The sequence below is a fragment of the Hibiscus syriacus genome, unplaced genomic scaffold, assembly GCF_006381635.1.
Source record: "Hibiscus syriacus cultivar Baekdansim isolate YM2019G1 unplaced genomic scaffold, ASM638163v2 tig00111799_pilon, whole genome shotgun sequence".
In the NCBI taxonomy this organism is placed as follows: Eukaryota; Viridiplantae; Streptophyta; class Magnoliopsida; order Malvales; family Malvaceae; genus Hibiscus; species Hibiscus syriacus.
The window spans coordinates 70,241-90,047 of record NW_024063183.1 but is presented as its reverse complement, the minus strand read 5'-3'; the positions used below and the strand labels follow the sequence as shown (position 1 = coordinate 90,047).

At 35.8% G+C, this 19,807-nt stretch overlaps 1 protein-coding gene across 1 annotated transcript; it reads right to left on the bottom strand.

Moving 5' to 3' along the window:
* Positions 1 to 9,396: 9,396 nt before the first annotated feature.
* On the bottom strand, positions 9,397 to 12,753 carry LOC120170939. The gene is made up of 5 exons (XM_039178771.1): positions 12,713 to 12,753; positions 10,974 to 11,460; positions 10,817 to 10,886; positions 10,495 to 10,535; positions 9,397 to 10,409 (listed from the first exon to the last, which is right to left on the bottom strand). The coding sequence occupies exons 2-5, from the start codon at positions 11,136 to 11,138 to the stop codon at positions 10,035 to 10,037; spliced, it is 651 nt and encodes a 216-aa protein (XP_039034702.1). The 5' UTR covers positions 11,139 to 11,460; positions 12,713 to 12,753; the 3' UTR covers positions 9,397 to 10,034.
* Between the last annotated feature and the right edge of the window lie 7,054 nt (positions 12,754 to 19,807).

Here is a 19,807-nt window from a genome sequence, read left to right as displayed (position 1 = left end):
CTATAAAGCATAGGCTAACAATTAACCACAATAAGCTTCCGAGTGACCATAAAAACCCTTAAATATCGAATAGGAAGCCTACCAATCTGAAACTTGTTTCTTCTACAATGACCTACAATTTATCCTTAGAAATTCCTGCAGCAAACAACTCACTCTTATTAGGGTTGAACTTAAGCCTCGAAAAACATAAAATAACTGCATCACTGCCTAAACCCTATCACAGAATCAAACTTCCTTTTAGAAAAAATTAAAAGATCATCTGCGAAGCACAGATAGTGAGGTCATCCCTATGACACTTAGGGTGAAATTGTAATAACCTATGAGCAGTCGTAATCTCAAGCATACGAGACAACACATTCATGGTTAGAACAAACAAGTAAGGAGAATGAGGATCTCCCTATAAGCCCCCTAGCCACATCAAAGTACCTATATAACCCCCTATTCAAAATCACAGAAAACTTATAACGAGTCACACAATTCTTGATCCAACCAATGATGACCCTAAGAACGTTGAGATCTTATAATAAGTCACACAATTATTGATCTAACCAATGGTGACCCTAGGAACCTTCAAAGACTCCAAAATAGTAAACAAAAACTCCTATTGAACCGAGTCAAAGGCTTTCTGAATATCCACATTAAGGGCACACCTAGGAGATGAAGCAATCTTATTATACCCTTTCACCAACTCCTGAGCAACAATCCTCATAACACACTTTGAGTAGGATAGACCACCTCATCCAGAAATCCGGCCAATCTCCCAATAATAATCCTCGTAAAACTACACTACAACACGATATAAGCCTAAACTCCCGCATAGTAGACGGATTCAGATTATTAGGAGCCAACACCAATGTAGTGCTATTAAAAGCATCATAATTACATTGCTAAATAAAAGCTAATTGCATTAGTCAAATCCATGCCTACCAAATCCTACACCTTCTTAAAGAAACATGTTGCGTATCCATCCGGACCAAGGGCTTTTTCCCATTGTTGAAAAGATGAATATTGAGGAATGAATAAATTGTTTCTCATGTTTTTCTGCAAATACATCACAAGCTTATATAGAAATCTTATTGACTTCAAGCTCACTCAACCTTACAACTAACTATAACCTCTAACATCATTCATAACTAACTTTCCATACGTCACTCTTAACAACCCTAACAACTCACACACCCTTCAGCAAGCTACACTATATTCTCCTCCCTTATTTGTCTTATTCCTTCTACACTAACAAGGTATAACACATATATTCTCTCTGAACAGCTCAAATGCTCATTTTGTTAGTAGTTTTGTAAGACCATCTACTACTTGATGACTTACAGACACATAATTCACTTGAATATACTTGGCTGCTACTTTTTCAAGAACAAAATGAACATCAATATTAACATATTTAGATTATGTATGGAAAACTGGATTTGTGCTTAAAGCAATAAAATTGGTATTATCACACCACACAACAGGCACACTTCGATATTCAACTCCTATATCACATAGCAATGAGCTCATCCATGTGACTTCAGTAGCAGCATCTGCTATACTCTTGTACTCAGCCTCCATGGTAGACCTAGAGACAGTTTCCTGCTTCATTGAGCACCAAATCACAAGGCATGTACCAAGAAATACTGCATGACCATATACAAACCTCCTATCATCCAAACTGCCACCCCAGTCAACATCAGCAAAAGCTGTAACATTAAGTGATGCACTAGTACAGGAGAATGACAAGCCATAGTTTACTGTACCAGCCAAATACATGATTATCCTCTTCACAACATCTAAATGTGACTCACATGAAGCATTATGCTGCCTTATTTACACTAAAAACAACATCGAGCCTTGTATGACACATATAAAAGAGCACCAACAATATTATGATATTCTCGAGCATTAATCAATAACTCATTGGAGTGACAGTAGGTGTAGCTTAATCAATACATATAAAAGAGCACCAACAATACATATAAAAGAGCACCAACAATACTATGATATTCTCGAGCATTAATCAATAACCATTGGAGTGACAGTAGGTGTAGCTTTTGACATACCAGTTTTCTCCAAAAGCTCAAGTATGTATTTACGCTAAAACATCACCAGTGAATCCTCTTTGCGTTTAACTTCAATACCCAGAAAATAAGATAATTCTCCTAAATCTTTCAAAGAGAAGTCCTATCTTAAAGCATTAACCACACTATCAATACCATGAAGAGAACCACTAGTAATGATAATGTCATCCACATAAAAAAGTATATACGTATAACATCCTTCATAATTTTTCACAAACAAAGAAACATCAGCTCTAGACTCGGAGAAACCTAACCGAACCAGACTTGCTTTGAGGTTGACATGCCAATTTTTTTGTGCTTGGCGAAGACCATACAATGCCTTGTTGAGTTTGCACATAAGAGGGATTCCATTAGCATCATATTCTTTAAATCCAGGTGGTTGTTGTATAAACACATCCTCAGCTAAATCAACATTTAAAAATACATTATTCACATCTACATGTCTTAAAGGCCAATTCCTTGCAACAACAATAGACATCACAACATTTAAGGTGGGAAATTTGATAACATAACTATATGTATCATTGAAATCATATCCCAGAACTTGTGAATAGCCTTTGGCAAAAAGAAAGGCTTTATACATTTGAACAGAACCATCAGGGTTCTTTTTTACCCTAAAAAGTCATTTACAGCCAACAACCTCACGTTTTACAGGCAATTTAACAAGAGTCCAGGTGTTATTCAACTACAGTGCATCAAACTCTTCCTGAACAGCTTCCCTCCAACTGGGTGACTCAAAATCCCTATAAACATCAATAAACACTTCATCAACAAGAGAACTAGTATACACATTTGGTTTAAAAACACCACATTTACTCTTACTCATCATTGAATGTGTGTTCATTGGTTCACCATAAGCATCACCTACACTTGACACACTCCTAGCAGCAGACTGTGGTATACTAGCATCTCTATGAGACCTAACAACATCATCATGCACAACACTTGGAGCAGCAGCTGTAACTTCATGTTCTATATCCTGGGCACTAATTATTGCTCCTGACAAATCAGAACTATTATTATCACCAGGTAATATTGTATGACTACTACTCACCTCTGGACCATGTCCAGTTTCAGCATATGGCCCGTGTTGGAATATACACACATCAACCACAATTTGTAACGATCTAGGCAAACTATACACATTAGGAGCATTAGAAAAATGCCCATGCACTCTTACAAAGGGAAATTGCATTTCATCAAAGACCACATGTCTGGTTATGTATACTCGACCATCAGTAGCAAGACACTGAAAACATTTGTATTTTGGACTCTAACCTAAAAATGTGCAAGGTTTGGATTGAAACTCTAACTTATGCTTCAGGTAAAGTCTCAAATGAGGAAATCACAAACATCCAAATACTCTTAGTTGTCCATAATAAAGTTTTTTATGAAATAACTTTTCAAAGGGAGAGACTATTTTCAACACTCACGTTGGAAGCCTGTTGATTAAGTGCACAGTTGTAACAACAATATAAGCCCAGAACTTGATAAGCATAGAAGCTTGTGCAAGCAGCACAAGAGCAAGTTCAATCACATGACGATGCTTACGTTCAACTACTCCATTTTGCTCGAAAGTGTGTGGACATGTAAGACGATGAGAGATTCCATCATTTAGCAAATATCTCGACAAACTACGATATTCACCCCCCAGTCACTTTGGACAACTTTTATAGGTAAATCAAATTGCACATTGACCATTTTTTGAAACATCTTAAAGGCAACAATAGCTTGACACTTATCAGTTAGCAGGTATAATAATGAATGTCTAGTGCAGGCATGAACAAATGTAACATAATACTTATATCCATTTGATACTATATGAAAGGGACCCCAAAGATTTATGAAAACTAGTTAAAAAAAAGTGTCATACACAGATGTAAATTTAGGAAAATGTAACTTATGACTCTTTCCCATATGAAAGGAAACACAGGTAGTATTATTATTACTTGAAGAAAGAGTTACATTAAGCTCTTTACACACTGTAACTAAGCTATCATGTGAGGGATGACCCAATCGCTGATGCCATAGTTTATACACGTTTTTAGATAAGTGTGTTGTATTAGTTTATGCCCTAGCACAAGTACCAACTGAAGGATTTGAACCAAAGACATACAAACCACCATTTTCTCTTCCTCAAAGTAAGACTGCACTAGAATTTTCATCACAAATATAATACTTATTTGCATGGAACTCAAGAAAAACATTATTATCCCTAGCAAGCTTTGACACTGAAAGCATATTCTTGGTTATTTTCGGTACATGCAACAAATTAGTTAATAAAAAAAGACGAGAAGATGAATTCAAATATCCATAACCAATATATTCAACATCCAAAGCAACACCATCACCAACAAGAAGTTTACATGGATTACCAAAGTCAACTATTTGAGTAATATTCACACCATCAGATGTAACATGATGCTTAGCCTCTGAATCCATGACCCATTGTTCATGAGAAGAGTTCTATTTATAATAAACCACAAACTTAAATCTAGTTCTTTTAGTAAGACAATACTCACACTCAATATTCTTGTTATCACTCACAAAATAATAAGCAACACCAGATTCATCATTCGAATAAGAGTTATTATTGGTTATGACTCCAGGGAAGTTTTCATCAAATCGGTGCCAACAACGATCAACCAAATATCTATTTTTCCACACAGTTGACACTGTAACTTAGATTGACCTCGTTTTCGACCAGTAGACCTTCCACGAGAATATGATTGACGAGGAAAAAACTTAGATTGATCCTCATATCCACTTGCCACATTCTCTTGAGCAACATGAGCACTCATTGGAAAAGACTCAAATGAATCACCAAATCCAACCAATTGCTCAGCATCCATCAACATAGTATATATGGTATCAATAGTCACTGATTCTCGTATAGTTGTTATCACAGCTACAAACGACTGATACTCACGAGGTAATCCCTTAAGAATACTAGCTACATGTACAGCTTGAGACACCACACTCCCACACGAGGCTAAGGCATCACATATTTCCTTCACTCTCGTAAAGTAAGCTCGCATTGAATTATCACATTTCTTAAGAGATTGAAGTTTATAATATAGATTAATAGCAGCAGTAGTAGATCGATTGGCAAAAAATTGCAATACCTTATTCCAGACTGCTGACGCCGTCTCAATACCCACAAACTGATGTAAAAGTGGTTGACTAATCGTTGAAAGTAACAATGACGCAAATGCACTGTCCTGAGCCACAAACTCCTTTTACAACTTATTTGACACTACCTCTCTTGATCCATCAAACACCGTCGGCGACTGAACAGGCAGTGATCCCGTCAGTAACCTCTCCAAACTATGATTGCGAACCATGAGCAATATTTGTTACTTCTATAACAGAAAGTTCGTTTCATCAAGGATGACATTTACCTTCTTATTGGAGAAGACTTTAGTGTTCCTCGAAAGAAACTCCATCGGAGAGGAAGAATTGTCACCGTTCATCATGATGAACTTTTAAGCAGCGAAATACCACTAAATCCTCCCAAGACCATCAGCGAAAGATACCATGTTGAAAAGATGAAGATTGAGGAATGGATAAAATGTTTCTCATGTTTTTCTGCAAATACATCACTAGTTTATATAGAAATCTTATTGACTTCAAGCTCACTCAACCTCATAACTAATTCTAACCTGTAACAGCATTCATAACCAAATTTCCATACATCACTCTTAACAACCCTAACAACTCACACACCCTTCAGCAGGCTACACTCTATGCACACGTTAACATACTACAAACTCCAATACCCATTAATCCCCATAATAACAATCTTAATTTCCTCCCTCGAGACAAGACCACTCATCACATACTTGACACCATCAGAGAAAGGGATATTTAAAATATCCTTAAGCATCCCCCAGGACAACCTCCAATATCCTTACCGGGACTGGCAATCAAGGACTTATAAAAATTCACTACCTCATTGGTAATCCCATACATAGTCTTCAACATCCTCCTATCCCTAGATTTAATACAACGAATATATTGCTGATGCTGTTGAGCTGCAATCATTGTATGAAAAAAACTTAGAATTATGGTCCCCTCATGAATCCAAGTAATTCGAGATTTTATCCTATAGGAACTCTCCTTAACAGCTTGCAGATCCAACAAATCAACAAACTGAGCAACCTCCTCCAGCCTCGAAGCAACACTAGCATCAGGATTTAAATTATGAAGTTGAACCCTTTCATAGTCAACCATCTTAGCCTTCACCCTCTTGAAAAATATAATTATAAAAGGACTGATTGAACTGCTTCAAAATCTGCTTAAGCCTATTAAGCTTCAAAACCATCTTTCTCATTTTTTCTCTTATAAAAAGTGGATATTTCTATTATATTAGTGATTAGTGGTATGAACATTTCTTATTTAAGGATCAAATTCTATAACTGTCTCACTTATAAAAACAAATCAATAAACAATTATTTTTTTATAATTAAATTGAATTATGTCAAATTAATTTCAAGTTTAGACTCATAAACATCAAACATTAGAGATACATTACCTGGTCATCTAAAGAAAGGGTCGAGAACATAGGAAGAGTTGTTGTGTATATGTAATCAAGACCGTTTGACAATTGAGTCCATCATTGTGTTCTCCATGTATTACTTTTGATGAACGTGCCTGCCGACACCATCATCAATACTGCTCAAGGATTTCTCCATTGAATTTACTTTTGTGTTTCACATCCCACAATTTGATTTTTAAAATTTACATTCATGTTGTAAAAAGCAATATTGATAAGATATGTGCACGTTATCGTGTGTAGAGTAGGGTTTTACTTCAAATTTCTAAAAGAATAAAAAGGTATAAAAGTCAATCACGGTCAACAAATCCCACTATCACCATGATTAGAACAACTTTTATTTTAATATATAACTCTAGGTCAAGTGCATGAAACCCAGATTTTTGTTTCACATTTCTTTTCTTGGATTCCATTTATATGGTTTAGAACTGGAATTGTAGCTTGCATGGAAATCCCATAATATCAATCATTGTATGGTGAAAAATTGAAATTCACAAACTTAACTAAGTGTGAAATTAGTTTGAAAATAATTATGAAATTGTTAATGATTGCAAGTTGCAAACCCAAAAGGAAAAAAACCCTAATCATTATGTGTTGCTACCCATGCTTGTTCATTTCTATTTTTCATACCAAACAAAACTTGTATTTTTTGTGGTGAAATTTTTATTTTCCACTAACTTTGTAATTTATAGTAGCTTTTATTAAAAACAAAATAACAAGAAGAGATGATGATGTTGAAAACCACGTGCAGTGTAGTCCCAGATTAATTAAAGGCCCATTTGACAATGAGTTGTGTTTGCCAATCACACTGTTAAATTCAGCCTCCTCCTATCTGATCCTATGGCTGTGGCTTAGCCTTAGCTAACCAAAATTGTCCGCTGCTAGTCTCACCAGACTTGTATAGCCAAGTGCAAGGGCTAAGCTCTACATATCAAACTGCATTTTGATCAAGTTTTAGTAATTAATGTGATATTAAATGTTTGGGTTTAGCTTCGTTAATCCTCTTTGCCCATTTTGCTCCATGAAAGTGATGCAACAACGTTTGACAATGGTGGAAGAAACATGATTATAGAGGGGGAAAAAGAATTGACGTATTATCTAATCTCACATCTTCAAAAAAAAAAACATATCCATTGAATTTCTCGAAATTCTCCAATTTTAAAACCAGAACCTACGCCTAATGACAAAAGAAAAAGGATGAAAAGGGGTCATTATCATGCTAATTGAATCCAGCTCTATATACCAATGACTAACATCATCCACTGATAACAAAACCGAAAGCTCAGAATTGGTGCTTTAATGGCAAGCAGAGTAATGATGTCGTAAAGCACTACAATGTTGTTTAAATACAAACCAAAAAACCCACTCCAAAATAGTTCAGTTTTAACAACCCTAATCTTCACTTTTGCAAGCACCCTTAGCTATAAGTGCAGGCTGGGGACTACTACTTACCATAAAAGAAGCAATAATCTGTCAGTATTAACACAAGTTGTTAGACATAGATCAGCTGCTTTGAATTTTATACTTTATGTTGTATATGCTATCTCTAAAATCACCCTTAGCCACTCTCACGTCATATGAAATCATATGTCAAGTAGGGATTTTCATCATCTTTCAGTCTTAGCTATTTGTCTTCTTTTCTGGTTGGCAATGGATACAATTGCAGGAATTTGTGTCATTTTGCCAAAACTGAGGGAAAGTGACAAAATGAACATGGATAACATGGGGTTAGTCAATGACCCTCAAAACGAACCAAATTGCAAAGAAGGGTCGTGGCCATGAAAAAGGAATGGAAGGCATGAAATAAGGACCGACCATGAAGTGTCATGTTGGTTGTGTTTAGCAATGTGCAGTTGTCTAAGATAACTCCAACAGATCACATGAGAGAATGGTCCCCAAGAATAGACCAAGTTAAGAAATTTCAATGGCTAGGGGAGCCATTTTCTTCTCTTTCTTAAAAGTGAACCTCATCCCCACTCCACATGGGATACAAGTTGGGTTTATGCATCGACGATTGACAATTACAGTGCTGATGTTAACCCTTTATTGCAAGTTTTTTGCGGCAAATGACATGCAAAGCCTTTTGTTTTGTGAAGCTTTTGGTATTGTGAGTCCAAGTTGTATCCAGACTTGGACTACAATACGTGACAGATGTTGGGTTGGGTTGGGTTGGGAAGCGGGGGACTTAAAATCCTATTACTGCACAATTTTTCGAGCCCACCAAGCAAGGTTTTGACTCACAAACTTCGTAGAAATAAGGTTTGGCAAAACCAACTCTTTAGTCACCCAACATTAAGTGTATTTCTGTTTTGAACACCAAATTATGAAAAATTTCAATTTGATTATAAACTTACGAATTTTGTTCTATCGTCACCTATTGTCGTTTGCAATGTACATGTTATCTTTTATTATCTTCAAAATTGATAAAACTCAAACCAAATCTCTAATCCTATATTGAATTAATTTGTAATTTTCACTGTTAGATCAACATAAAAAATAGACATTATTTTTTAAATTCTTCTATACGCACCTTTTGGATTCGAAGTCCAAAATTTTAGATGAAAGTGGAAAGTTTCAAGAGTTTTCGCATAAACTTAACAAAATTTCAGGAGTTTGTTTTTTGCACAATTTTCAAACGAGGTTAAAAAAATAACGATTAAATGAACAAGATTTAAAATTCAATGATCAAATTGAATTTTTTTATAATTAAGTGACCAAAACAGAAATCACATTAAAAACTGCGGGACTAAAGAGATACTTTACCCATAATCCACCATCATAAAAATAAATAGTATGATACAAACGATATTAATAGATTTCAACCTTTGTTTCCACAAAATAATATCTATACAACACCACCTAGTTTCCAGTCCCAATATTTACTCGATCAAAGAACCTTGATAGATATGCCACGTTTCAACCCTTCATGCTTGGACCTGCAATAGTCTTCGAGCGCACGACCGCACCTTGATCGATTGACTTCCCACTAAAAAGTTGCAAAGAAAACGAACCACTTTTTCTCAGCTATCCGGGAAATTCTCTACCCGAGTTGACCTTCATGAAGAGATTCTTCTTCATGTGACTTTGGTTAAGCAACAGCATAGTACTATTACGTGGGGGAGGCTGCAAAACCCCTTGAACACAATCTCCCGCCCGTGCACATCTCCAAGACCTTGGTGGTCCATCCTCAGAAAATTGTCTAACCCTTGAGATACTATTCCTAAACCTAGAGAAGACTCAGTTTTCTGGAAAATTTTGCTCTTCAAATTTGGAACATACAGGACAAGGAGGGTCGCTTATACGAGCTTTTTGTGTTATCTGCTCCAAACATTCTGCATGGAAAGTGTGCCCACATGTGCAACAGGCATGTCACTACTTCTTACAATCCTACGAGCACTCCAAGGCGATCACTGTGAGAGATATCTTTCACACAAACTACATTTAAAAACACTATATGGGATACACGATCGGCCAAACATCACAGATTCAAATGGTTCAGAAATATCTGCAATATCATTGCCGCTGCTAGCACTGCTCCAGCGATGGGCATCTCTTTGTGGCATGGCTGTATCATCTGAAAGCCCCGCAGTTGCAGAGTCTGCGGCTTCCGTGGTAGGAGTCTCCATGGGAAAGGACAAGGGGTGAATAGGTTTGGACATGAAGTAATACCGACTTGAAACGTTTTGTTGAGATGATAAGCACCGCTTCACCATGGGCTCAGACTCACTACTGTCTGAATAAGATGAAGTGGAGACACCACTATCTGCATTTGTTGAAGTTCCCTGCAAAATTCCATCAACTTAAGGAATACAAATTCTAGGGAAACATTCTCAGCTTAACATGGGCGTGAATATGAGAATAAGGTACCTCAACTATATCAGTGAAGGGTAACCGCCCACCAACATGATCTAAAAAGGAAAAGATAACAATAAGTTGTTCAAGTCAAGTTTTAAATACCAAGAACATTAAAAGAGTATTTTGGACCACTGCATTCCACCCTACAATATAGTAGCTGACTAGGCTGTTGAACATCACAGTTATTCAACTCAAAAGCAATGAGAAAGCAATAGATAGAGTTACAATCTATAACAATAAAAGAAGCCAAAGTTTTTTTTCTCTTTCACATTGAACAATCAAAGTGAACCTCAATACAGTTTAACATTTAAAGTGTCACTCTTAACTAGCGTACCTCTTCTCACCGCAGTTTCATAATCATCAAGAGTGATTTCTTGTATTACTGGAGGTGTCCACTGTGGACCCTGTGAAAGGTCCGATGGGCTACTTTAAAATGGCCCAGCACCGTCAGATGCTGAATATTGATGATTGTAAAGAAGGTTTCTCCTCACCCAGCCCCTACTTTCTTCGCTGTTTGGAGATGTAGAAGATTCATACAATTGACTACCATCATATGAACCATACGACAGTCCGTCGGGTTGAAAATGGAAATCCCATCTTGAAGGGGGTGGTGAGAAACTAGTATTAGTTCGCCAACAAGGCTCTTGAGGGCCCATCGACCAGTCTCTACCGGGTGTGGTTGACCCACACAACACAGAGACCCCGTCTTAGCTATCTTTAGTAAACCTCACAAGTTTCAACTCTACAAGCTTTCAACTTTTACACTTCCCGACAACTAACTCAAAGAATGACAACATCCTTGAGATATGTTACCTTCTCAGTGACCATTTTGATGTTAAGACCCAAAATTCAGAAGTATAAGACTTAATTCATTAAGCAACACACTATCTTCATCAGTGAAGTATGTTAATTATACATTTCACTAGAGCATGTTAAATCCCCTCGACAGTTCCTTTTGAGTACCATCAAAACAGAAACCTGGCAGGAAAAAAGTAAAATAAGTACAATAAGACGTAATAATCATGGCATAAAACAGCCGTAAATTTAGCAATGAAATAAAATAAACAAGAAGGAACAGAGTGTCCCTCCAAGTTAATGATCAAATAGACTTTCATCATATCATTTCCTAAACATCCACTATCCAACTTCCATACAGTTACTCCCAAAATAGAAATGACAGCAATATATTTTAATAATTTCAGACAAACTAAGCAGAATTATCTTGTAAAATAACTATACAAATTCTATATTTCAACTTGACATATTCATGAAGCTAGGAATCAAACAGCCTAAAAATGCAATTTTTTTTTCATAATTTCTGAACTTCGGAAAAAATGAAAAAAGAAACTTAACGAAAACCAAGTATAAGTAACTACATAGTAGCAAAGAAACCTAAAACAAGAAATATGAATAAAATAACTTTGAAGAACAGTTCAGAGAGGCTTAAAGGAAGCTGCGATTATGCACGTAATTAGAACCAAAAATTTAAGTTAATATTAATGAGAAAACGATAAAAAAACAAAGAGAGTAAAAGCTATCTTGCACTGATATGGATACGAGGACAGAGACGGGATGGGAAACGGCAATTTTTAAAGGGGACGGTAAGGGTACGTCATATAAAATAATTTTAAAATTATACATATATATAAAAAGTCATAAATAAAATCAAATATCAAGACTCAAACCACAATATTAAATTTAAAACAGTAAAATCCCTAAATTACTTTTTTGACCAAATTGTAATTATTGTAAATTATGTAACCTTTTCAGTAAACATATAATATTTGAGGACTATCTATGAGATTATTTCATTTTTATTATAATCACAAATCCCTACCTTTATTCCAACATTCACACGCACCTCCCCTATTTCTTTTCCTTCTTCTTCCTTTGTTGTTTCACGAACGCTCATCCACAATCGTCACTTCGCCGCCGTTCTTACTGATCTAAGGTAAGTAGGTCATCAGTCATCGTCCAAAAGCTTCCATGTTGTGACCCCAACCCTCGCCGTCGACTGGTTCTCATCCGTCGTCGTCGTGGGTCGTGTTGCAGTCAAAATTACCCCTGGGGACGTCCCCGGATAAGCTTTGACCGTCCCCTAATTCGGTCAGCCGTACCCTACCACTGTGGCACGTCCCTGTACCAAAAACGTATCGAGCACTTGAAACGGGCCTCCTTGCCATTCCGGTGCTTCTTAGAATAAAAGAATAAAAAGAGAGTGGGAGCTTACGATTTCAAGGAGACGAAATGCAATCGGGAGGAAATGCGAGGGGAATTTTGGAGTGTGAAAACAAACCCTAATTTGTTGAGGGAAAGAAGATTAATTTGATGTGAACATTTTCTATTTTCACATTACGACCTCCTTTCTTTATGTAATTCTAAAACCATCCCAAGTTTTGTTTTGTTTTTCTTTGCGTTTTACACTTTTAAGAGTATTATTAGTCTACAACTTTTATTAGTAAAGTTTATATTATAGTGCAAATAAATTTGAAAACAACAATATTTTATGTGTATAAAATAAATTCTTAATTGAATCGATAAGTGATATGTATTCCACACTCACAATCTATATATGTATTCCACACTCACACTCACACTCACACTCACACTCACACTCACACTCACACTCACACTCACACTCACAATCTATATAATTATATGTATTTAGAATTTATTGAGTGATCCCGATTGTACGATCAATCAAAACTCTCGACAATTAAATATTGTATTTTGCGGGACAATGTCATTGAATCTCAAGATTTTCTCTCTACCATCTCAAGAGTATTTCAGGATGGAAGGGGGCTGTTCGTAAATTGTGTAGGATATATAGTACTTATCATAACTTACCACTGCGATGACCTGATTGAAGAGCTTGTCAATGTTGATGACTTGATTACAGAGTTGATGAACCTCGGAGGACCAATTGTGAATCGTGGAGAGATATTATAATATAAATAAATATGATTGATTAATTAAGAGCAGCTTATTTAAAAATTGGAATAAACTCATACCTCCCTGGTAGATTACGTAGTCATTCTTTGCACCGGCTGGCAAGCAATTATTAGTTTAATGGCAACAGTAAGACTCATTTGCAAAATGCCCCCACATGTTTTATCTGCCCAACTTTGGCCCCCCCAAAACTTTTCATTTTGCTTATATGCCCACTCCAAGACAAGCATTGGACCATTCGAGTTTAGAATTAACAGCATATCCCATTGGAAACTCAAAATCAGAGGGACCTAAGGCGATAATTAGACGGTTGTTCTTAAAAATGTAAGTATTGGTCACCAGAGAATACAACATGACTGGTAAAAGTCGAGGCTTTAATTGCAATCAACTCCATAAACATGTGGATTTATTAAAGGAAGGCATGTTTAGTTCCAAACTCGGAAACCCTGCTGAAGTTATATATTTCCCCGTTTCTCTGGTAAGGTGACACCCATCTGCAACTGTTTGTTGCAAAGGATCAAGCACGCTCTGCCACAACTTGAGGCTTGTTCCATCTGCAATACCATCTCAAACATGAATCTATCGTTTTTCCTTAAGTTTTAAAAAACAATGCAATCAAACAAAATTTTATTTAATCCTAATTATTCTAAAATAAATTAAGGTTTTTTCTAGCTTATGGTGTCAAATTATGAAAATTAAAGAACCTAGGGGCTCAAACCTAAAAATGTAGGCTATAATATTAATCATTTTTTATTTTAATTAATTATTGAATCGAATAACCGAAGTGGTCCCTCGAGCGTTTACGCGAGGGCCAACTCGAATTATCCCCTAAATTTAAAGACTAGTTTGAAATCTAAACTAAAATGGAAGCTATATTTAACCTATTTAATTATGTCAATATCAAAAATCGAATCGAAGTTTGGGGACCTAATTGCATAAATTTTAAATTACTAAGCTAAAATTAAACATGAAAAGGGTTAAATTAAAATAAATAAAAAATTAAAGCTTAATTCGAAATAAAATAGAAGCGAATAGACTATTAACTAAAATACAAAACACGTACAACCTAAGGACCTAAACGAAATTAACCCAAAAAAATTAAAATCAGGCATAAAAAATGGAAAAATTACAAAACAGCCTACAAGACTAACATGTAAAAATATAGAATCCTAATGTCTAAACAACGAAAATTAAAGAAATTAACACTAGGACTAAAATTAAATACACTTAAAATAAATAGAAAGAATTATAAACATGCAAACTGTGTGAAAGAATATGCATCATACGGAAAATTGCTTCTTTCGCATTGCTCCTTAGAAAAAAATTGTGAGGAAAAGCTCCCATGATTACATTGACTGTGTAAAAGAAATGAGATGGGAAATCCCTGTTTTTCTCCACACTTACAATCTATTTTTTTGTTCTCTCCTCCTCCCTACCCCTGATTTTGGTTACGTTTGTATCTTCGGTTTTTGCTCTCGGTTTTTGATTTCTGACCTTGTTGATGGACCTCCTTTTCTTTATGTGTTTTCTGTTTTTTGGTCGAGAGCCCCAATTTAATATTGTTATCCTTTGCTACCCATAATATGTTGCCCCCACCTTAATTGTTTACTAATATAATCTCTTTTATTTTGCAGGGCATGGGAGTAGCATGGCGTGGGTAATTAGTGGAGCATGTGCAACAGTTGGGGATATTAAAAGAAATGGGCAAGTGGTGTTACAAGGTATGACCCCTTTTTTTAAAAAAAATATTGGTGTTTACAGGAAACAAGATAGAAAGTTGAGAAGAATGGGCCCCTCCAAGATAGATTGAGAGTCATACTTTTCCTGGATATTTTTTTTGGCAAGATTTTGTGTTTTGCGAGGTTAAAAATATTTGGGAAGAATGAGCCCCTTCCAAATCTGGGCCCTAGGCGGTCGGTCTCTCCGCCTGGGCTCAGGGCCGGCCCTTTTGATAAACAGGAAAAGCCCTCCTAGTTTCAGCACCCTCTTAACCTCTTATCAAAGTTAACAATTCACTAAAATAGTTCATGCATGAGCTAATCACTAGTTTTTGAAGTATCAAACATTCAAACTACCTTTAAGTGCCATGTTAACATCTTTGACAGAGCATAATACAAGTGTTCCTACAACTGCATCTATGGAGGAATCATCTAGTGGAACAGCCTCCGCAACCCGTACAAGATGCAGCATTTTGTATCTTAGTCTCCGATTACATAGAAAAAGGCATCAATTTTCCCATAACTTACGCCATCGATGCAACTTACAGCTTCTATGAAATGGAAATTATTCGGCCGAATACCGACCGCGGCTGCCGATGCTCAAGCATACTTCTCCATCTTCTTGTTAGGATCCAATCCAAAAACTTGGACCTCATCGTTACCAGAATACTACTCGAGATTAGGGCCTGTTCCAATGCCAATCTCCATTACCCTTTTGGCCTTTCCCTTTAGTTTCCCGAAGAGCTGCGACTAATAACCTGCAATCTTCAGATTCAACAAGTCTTAGTAATTCAATCACACACACACACATATATACGTATTTATGTATGCATGTATGCATGTATGCATGTATGCGTGTATATGAGAAGAAATGCATAAACTAACCTTTGCCTCATAAGATTTCATGCTTGTGTTCATAACAGAGACATAGAACTCTTCATACCAATCAGGTCTTGGAGGGTGAATCTTGTTGAGCAAAGCTTAAATAAAGAAAAATATTCTAAGAAATCATATAACTAGATATATATATGTGTGTGTATATGTCTTGAGAGAGATGAAGAAAGGGTACTACCAAGTAATCATTAGAGTGTAAAGTGGAGGCATTGGATTTGGGAGGGGAAATTTGAAGAAAAGAGGTAGTGGCTGCTTCAATAAAATGCCTTCGTCCACAACATGAACAGAATCTGACGGCAGACGGTGACTGTTTGCTGGGAATTGCAGTGGCTGAGCTGCTCTTTTGGGTGGTTTGTACGATGGCAAGAGGTTGAAGCTGGGAACCAGGAGACTGATGGAGGGGAACCAGCTTCAACATATTTGGTTTTTTAGTGTCAGTTTCAAGTCACAGTTAGAGGAATGGCTCGCCAAAAGCACCGGCTTTGTTTTGTAACTCCATGGCCATCATCAACCTCACAAATTTTCAAGAAATTTTCTTTCTTTTACTGTAATGGTTTAATATCAAAACAAGTGCTCAAACTATACCTAAAATCTCTAATAGGTGCCTAAACTATTCTTTGACCCATCTAGGTGCCTAACGTTACAAATGTTACCCATTTAAGTGCCCAGACCGTCAACGACGTTAACTTTCCAATTAAGTGAAACGTGTCACAATATGGTATTTTAATTTTTTTAAAAAAATATTATTATATATATAAAAAACTCTAATTTCTATTAAATCATAAAAAATCCCCAAATCCTATTCTTAACCGTCGTTGTCCCCATTTCTGACCACGATTATCATCGCCGACATAGTCTCTACCATCCTCCTAGTCATATGCTATTGTAGTTGTCGTCGATTGGCTGTCGAGATCGCGTGGGATCACGATTTTCATCCTTGTGTTTGTGGGGTATAAAACGTCAATATGTCGTTGATTAACCATCGATCGATCATAATTTCATGGGGGTTTTGGTCGTTGGGGGAGATAAGGTCGAATGAAGCTTCGTCGACGACAAAGGGCGACAATCGACGTGGGTTTAGGGGTTGAAATGAAGGTTTTCAAAGTTCTTGGGTTTATTTCAAAATGTTTATTTTTTTTCTTTAAAAATATATATGATTTATTTTTTTAGTTTTAAATAAAAATTTTAAAAGCATCAGTTTGTGACACGTGTCACTTATGGGGAAATTAACATCGTTGACAGCCCGGGCACCTAAATAGGTAACATTTATAATATTAGACATCTGTATGGGTCAGAAAATAGTTTAGGCACCTATTCGAGATTTTAGGTATAGTTTGGGTACTTATTTTGGTATTAAGCCTTTATAATATATAATTATATTTAGGGTAAATTACACTGCTACTCACTCTACTTTACTCTATCTCCTATTTTGTTCACCTAGCTTTCAGTTTTTCTAATTTGCTCATTGGACTTTACAAATTGAATCATTTGCTCACTCCCCCGTTTTTTCTCTAACGGTGCATTTATTATTATTATTTAATATAAAATAATTAAAAATAAAATAAATATATAAGGTGGTCGGATGCCACCGTTAACCGTCGTAGATGGTGGTCGTTTGGTCCCAAATGGGATGGGTCGCTTTGCCTCAACGTTGTGAGTTTGAATTCGACCTCCATTTTGTCGGAAGTTGTTCTGAAGTCCACGAATTTGATATTGAAAGTAAGGAAACTCAAACGGTTCAGTCCAAAATCACGGGTTTTGCGACATTTTCTGGTGAAATAACCACCAGATCTGGACTCAGGGGGTCGAGATGAACCGACCCATCCCATGTTGGGATTGAAGACCATCATGTACGACAGTCGATGGTGGACGGAATAAAAATGACGTGGTGGCCAACGGAGAAAAAATGGAGAAGAAAAAAGGGTAAATTACACCATGATTTATTAGGAAAAAGGGTAAATTACACTATCAGTTATTAAACTTTATGTTATCTCATATTTTACTCGTTTTAGAGTATATTTGAGTTTTTCAAAACAGTGTCATTTTGATTCATGTGTCACATCATAACACTGTTAAAAAGTTAACGACAGAGTGAGCAAAATGATTCAATCTGTAAAGTTTAGTAAGCAAATTAGAAAAATTGAAAGTTCGATGAGCAAAATAGGAGAGAGAGTAAAGTAGAGTGAGGAACCGTGTAATTTACCCTTATCTTTATAGTCATATATAATAATATATTCAATTATTTTAGTTTATTTTTTATTTCTTTATATAAAAATATTATTTAGTTAATTTAAAAATTAATTATCTGATTTATTTTATTAGTATCAAATATTTTTTTGTATGAATTAATATACCAATCCAATTAAACATTTTTTATTAAACTAAGATGATTACAAAGTAGTATTTGTTTTAAATACTCTCAAGTATTTTTTATTTTAATAAGATATAGTTTGAGCATATATAATAAGTAGAGAGTTAAAATAAATGAATTTGATACATATTAATTAAGTTTATATGTATTATTTGTCAATTTTTTTAAATTTAAATTAGAAACATATTAAAATAGATTTATAAATAATAAATTAATTTTAAGATAAAAAATTTACGATGTGACTTGATTAATATAATTATTATTATACCCTTATGTTCAAAGCAGAGTTAAAACGAATCGTTTTATAGTTCTTTGGAATGTTTATGAGGAAATTAGAATCTGTGAAGGAATTTGAATCTGTCAGGATTGGAATCCAATTTAGGGATGGCAATGGGTCGGGTTGGGTCGGGTTTTTGGGCCACCCGACCCGACCCGAGAAGAAAGGGTTCTCCACCCGTGACCCGACCCGACCCGACAAAATTAATGTTTCACCCGACCCGACCCGAAATAATAAAAAAAAAATTTAATTCAATGAAAACAGTGACTTAATTGAAAAAAATTATATATGGAGGGATATTATTGTAATTATCCCTAAATATATAAGATAAAATTATATATATTTTTCGGGTCGGGTCGGGTCGGATTTTTTTTACCCTAAACCCGACCCGACCCGACCCGAACAGTGCATTTAAAAAAAACCCGACCCGACCAGAACCCGAAATTTTTTTAAAAAAATCCGACCCGATTGGGTCGGGCCGGAACCCGTCGGATTCGGGTTGAGTTGCCATCCCTAATCCAATTCCATATTCTGTTTGTTTCGCAGACATGTCAGATGAATTTGATTTCAGTAATGTAAAATGACAGAATTGCCCTTTGTTGAGTTAATCGAATGACGAAATTGGCCAAGAGGGGGGTGAATTGGCAATAAAAATTTTGTGGAAGCTTTTGCAGAGAATTGAAAGTATTTGCACAGCGATTTACAGTGGTTCGACTTTCTCAAACAAAGTCTACGTCCACTACCTTAGCTATCCACACTAAGGATTTTCCAACAAATTCACTAATTTGTTCTTTCTTTTGAGGCCAAAGAGATAACCTTACAATTCCCTCAAGAGTATACCCCAACTCTTGAGAACACTCTTTTCTCAAAGAGAGGATTACAAATTTGCAAACTTACAAGAAAACCTCACAAGGTAAGATGTTTGCACAATTCTAGAACAAAGAAAAGAACACTCAAAGATGAATACAATTGAGCACAGAAAGTGTTCTTGAAAGCAAAAAGAATATTGAATGAAAATAGGCTTGAAATGCTCAAACTTGAGGTTTGATGCTTTCTCTTTGATTCTCTCTTGATTCTAGTTGCTTGATGTTTCTTGTTATTGATCAATGGCTTCTA

Excerpts from the sequence above, each read along its gene's own strand:
- LOC120170939 (XM_039178771.1), bottom strand. The coding sequence starts at position 11,138 with ATGGGCCCTCAAGAGCCTTGTTGGCGAACTAATACTAGTTTCTCACCA. Across the intron at positions 10,887-10,973 it reads GCGAAGAAAGTAGGGGCTGG|GGTCCACAGTGGACACCTCC; the intron begins GTGAGGAGAAAC and ends GACCTTTCACAG. Across the intron at positions 10,410-10,494 it reads CCTTCACTGATATAGTTGAG|GGAACTTCAACAAATGCAGA; the intron begins GTACCTTATTCT and ends GGAATTTTGCAG.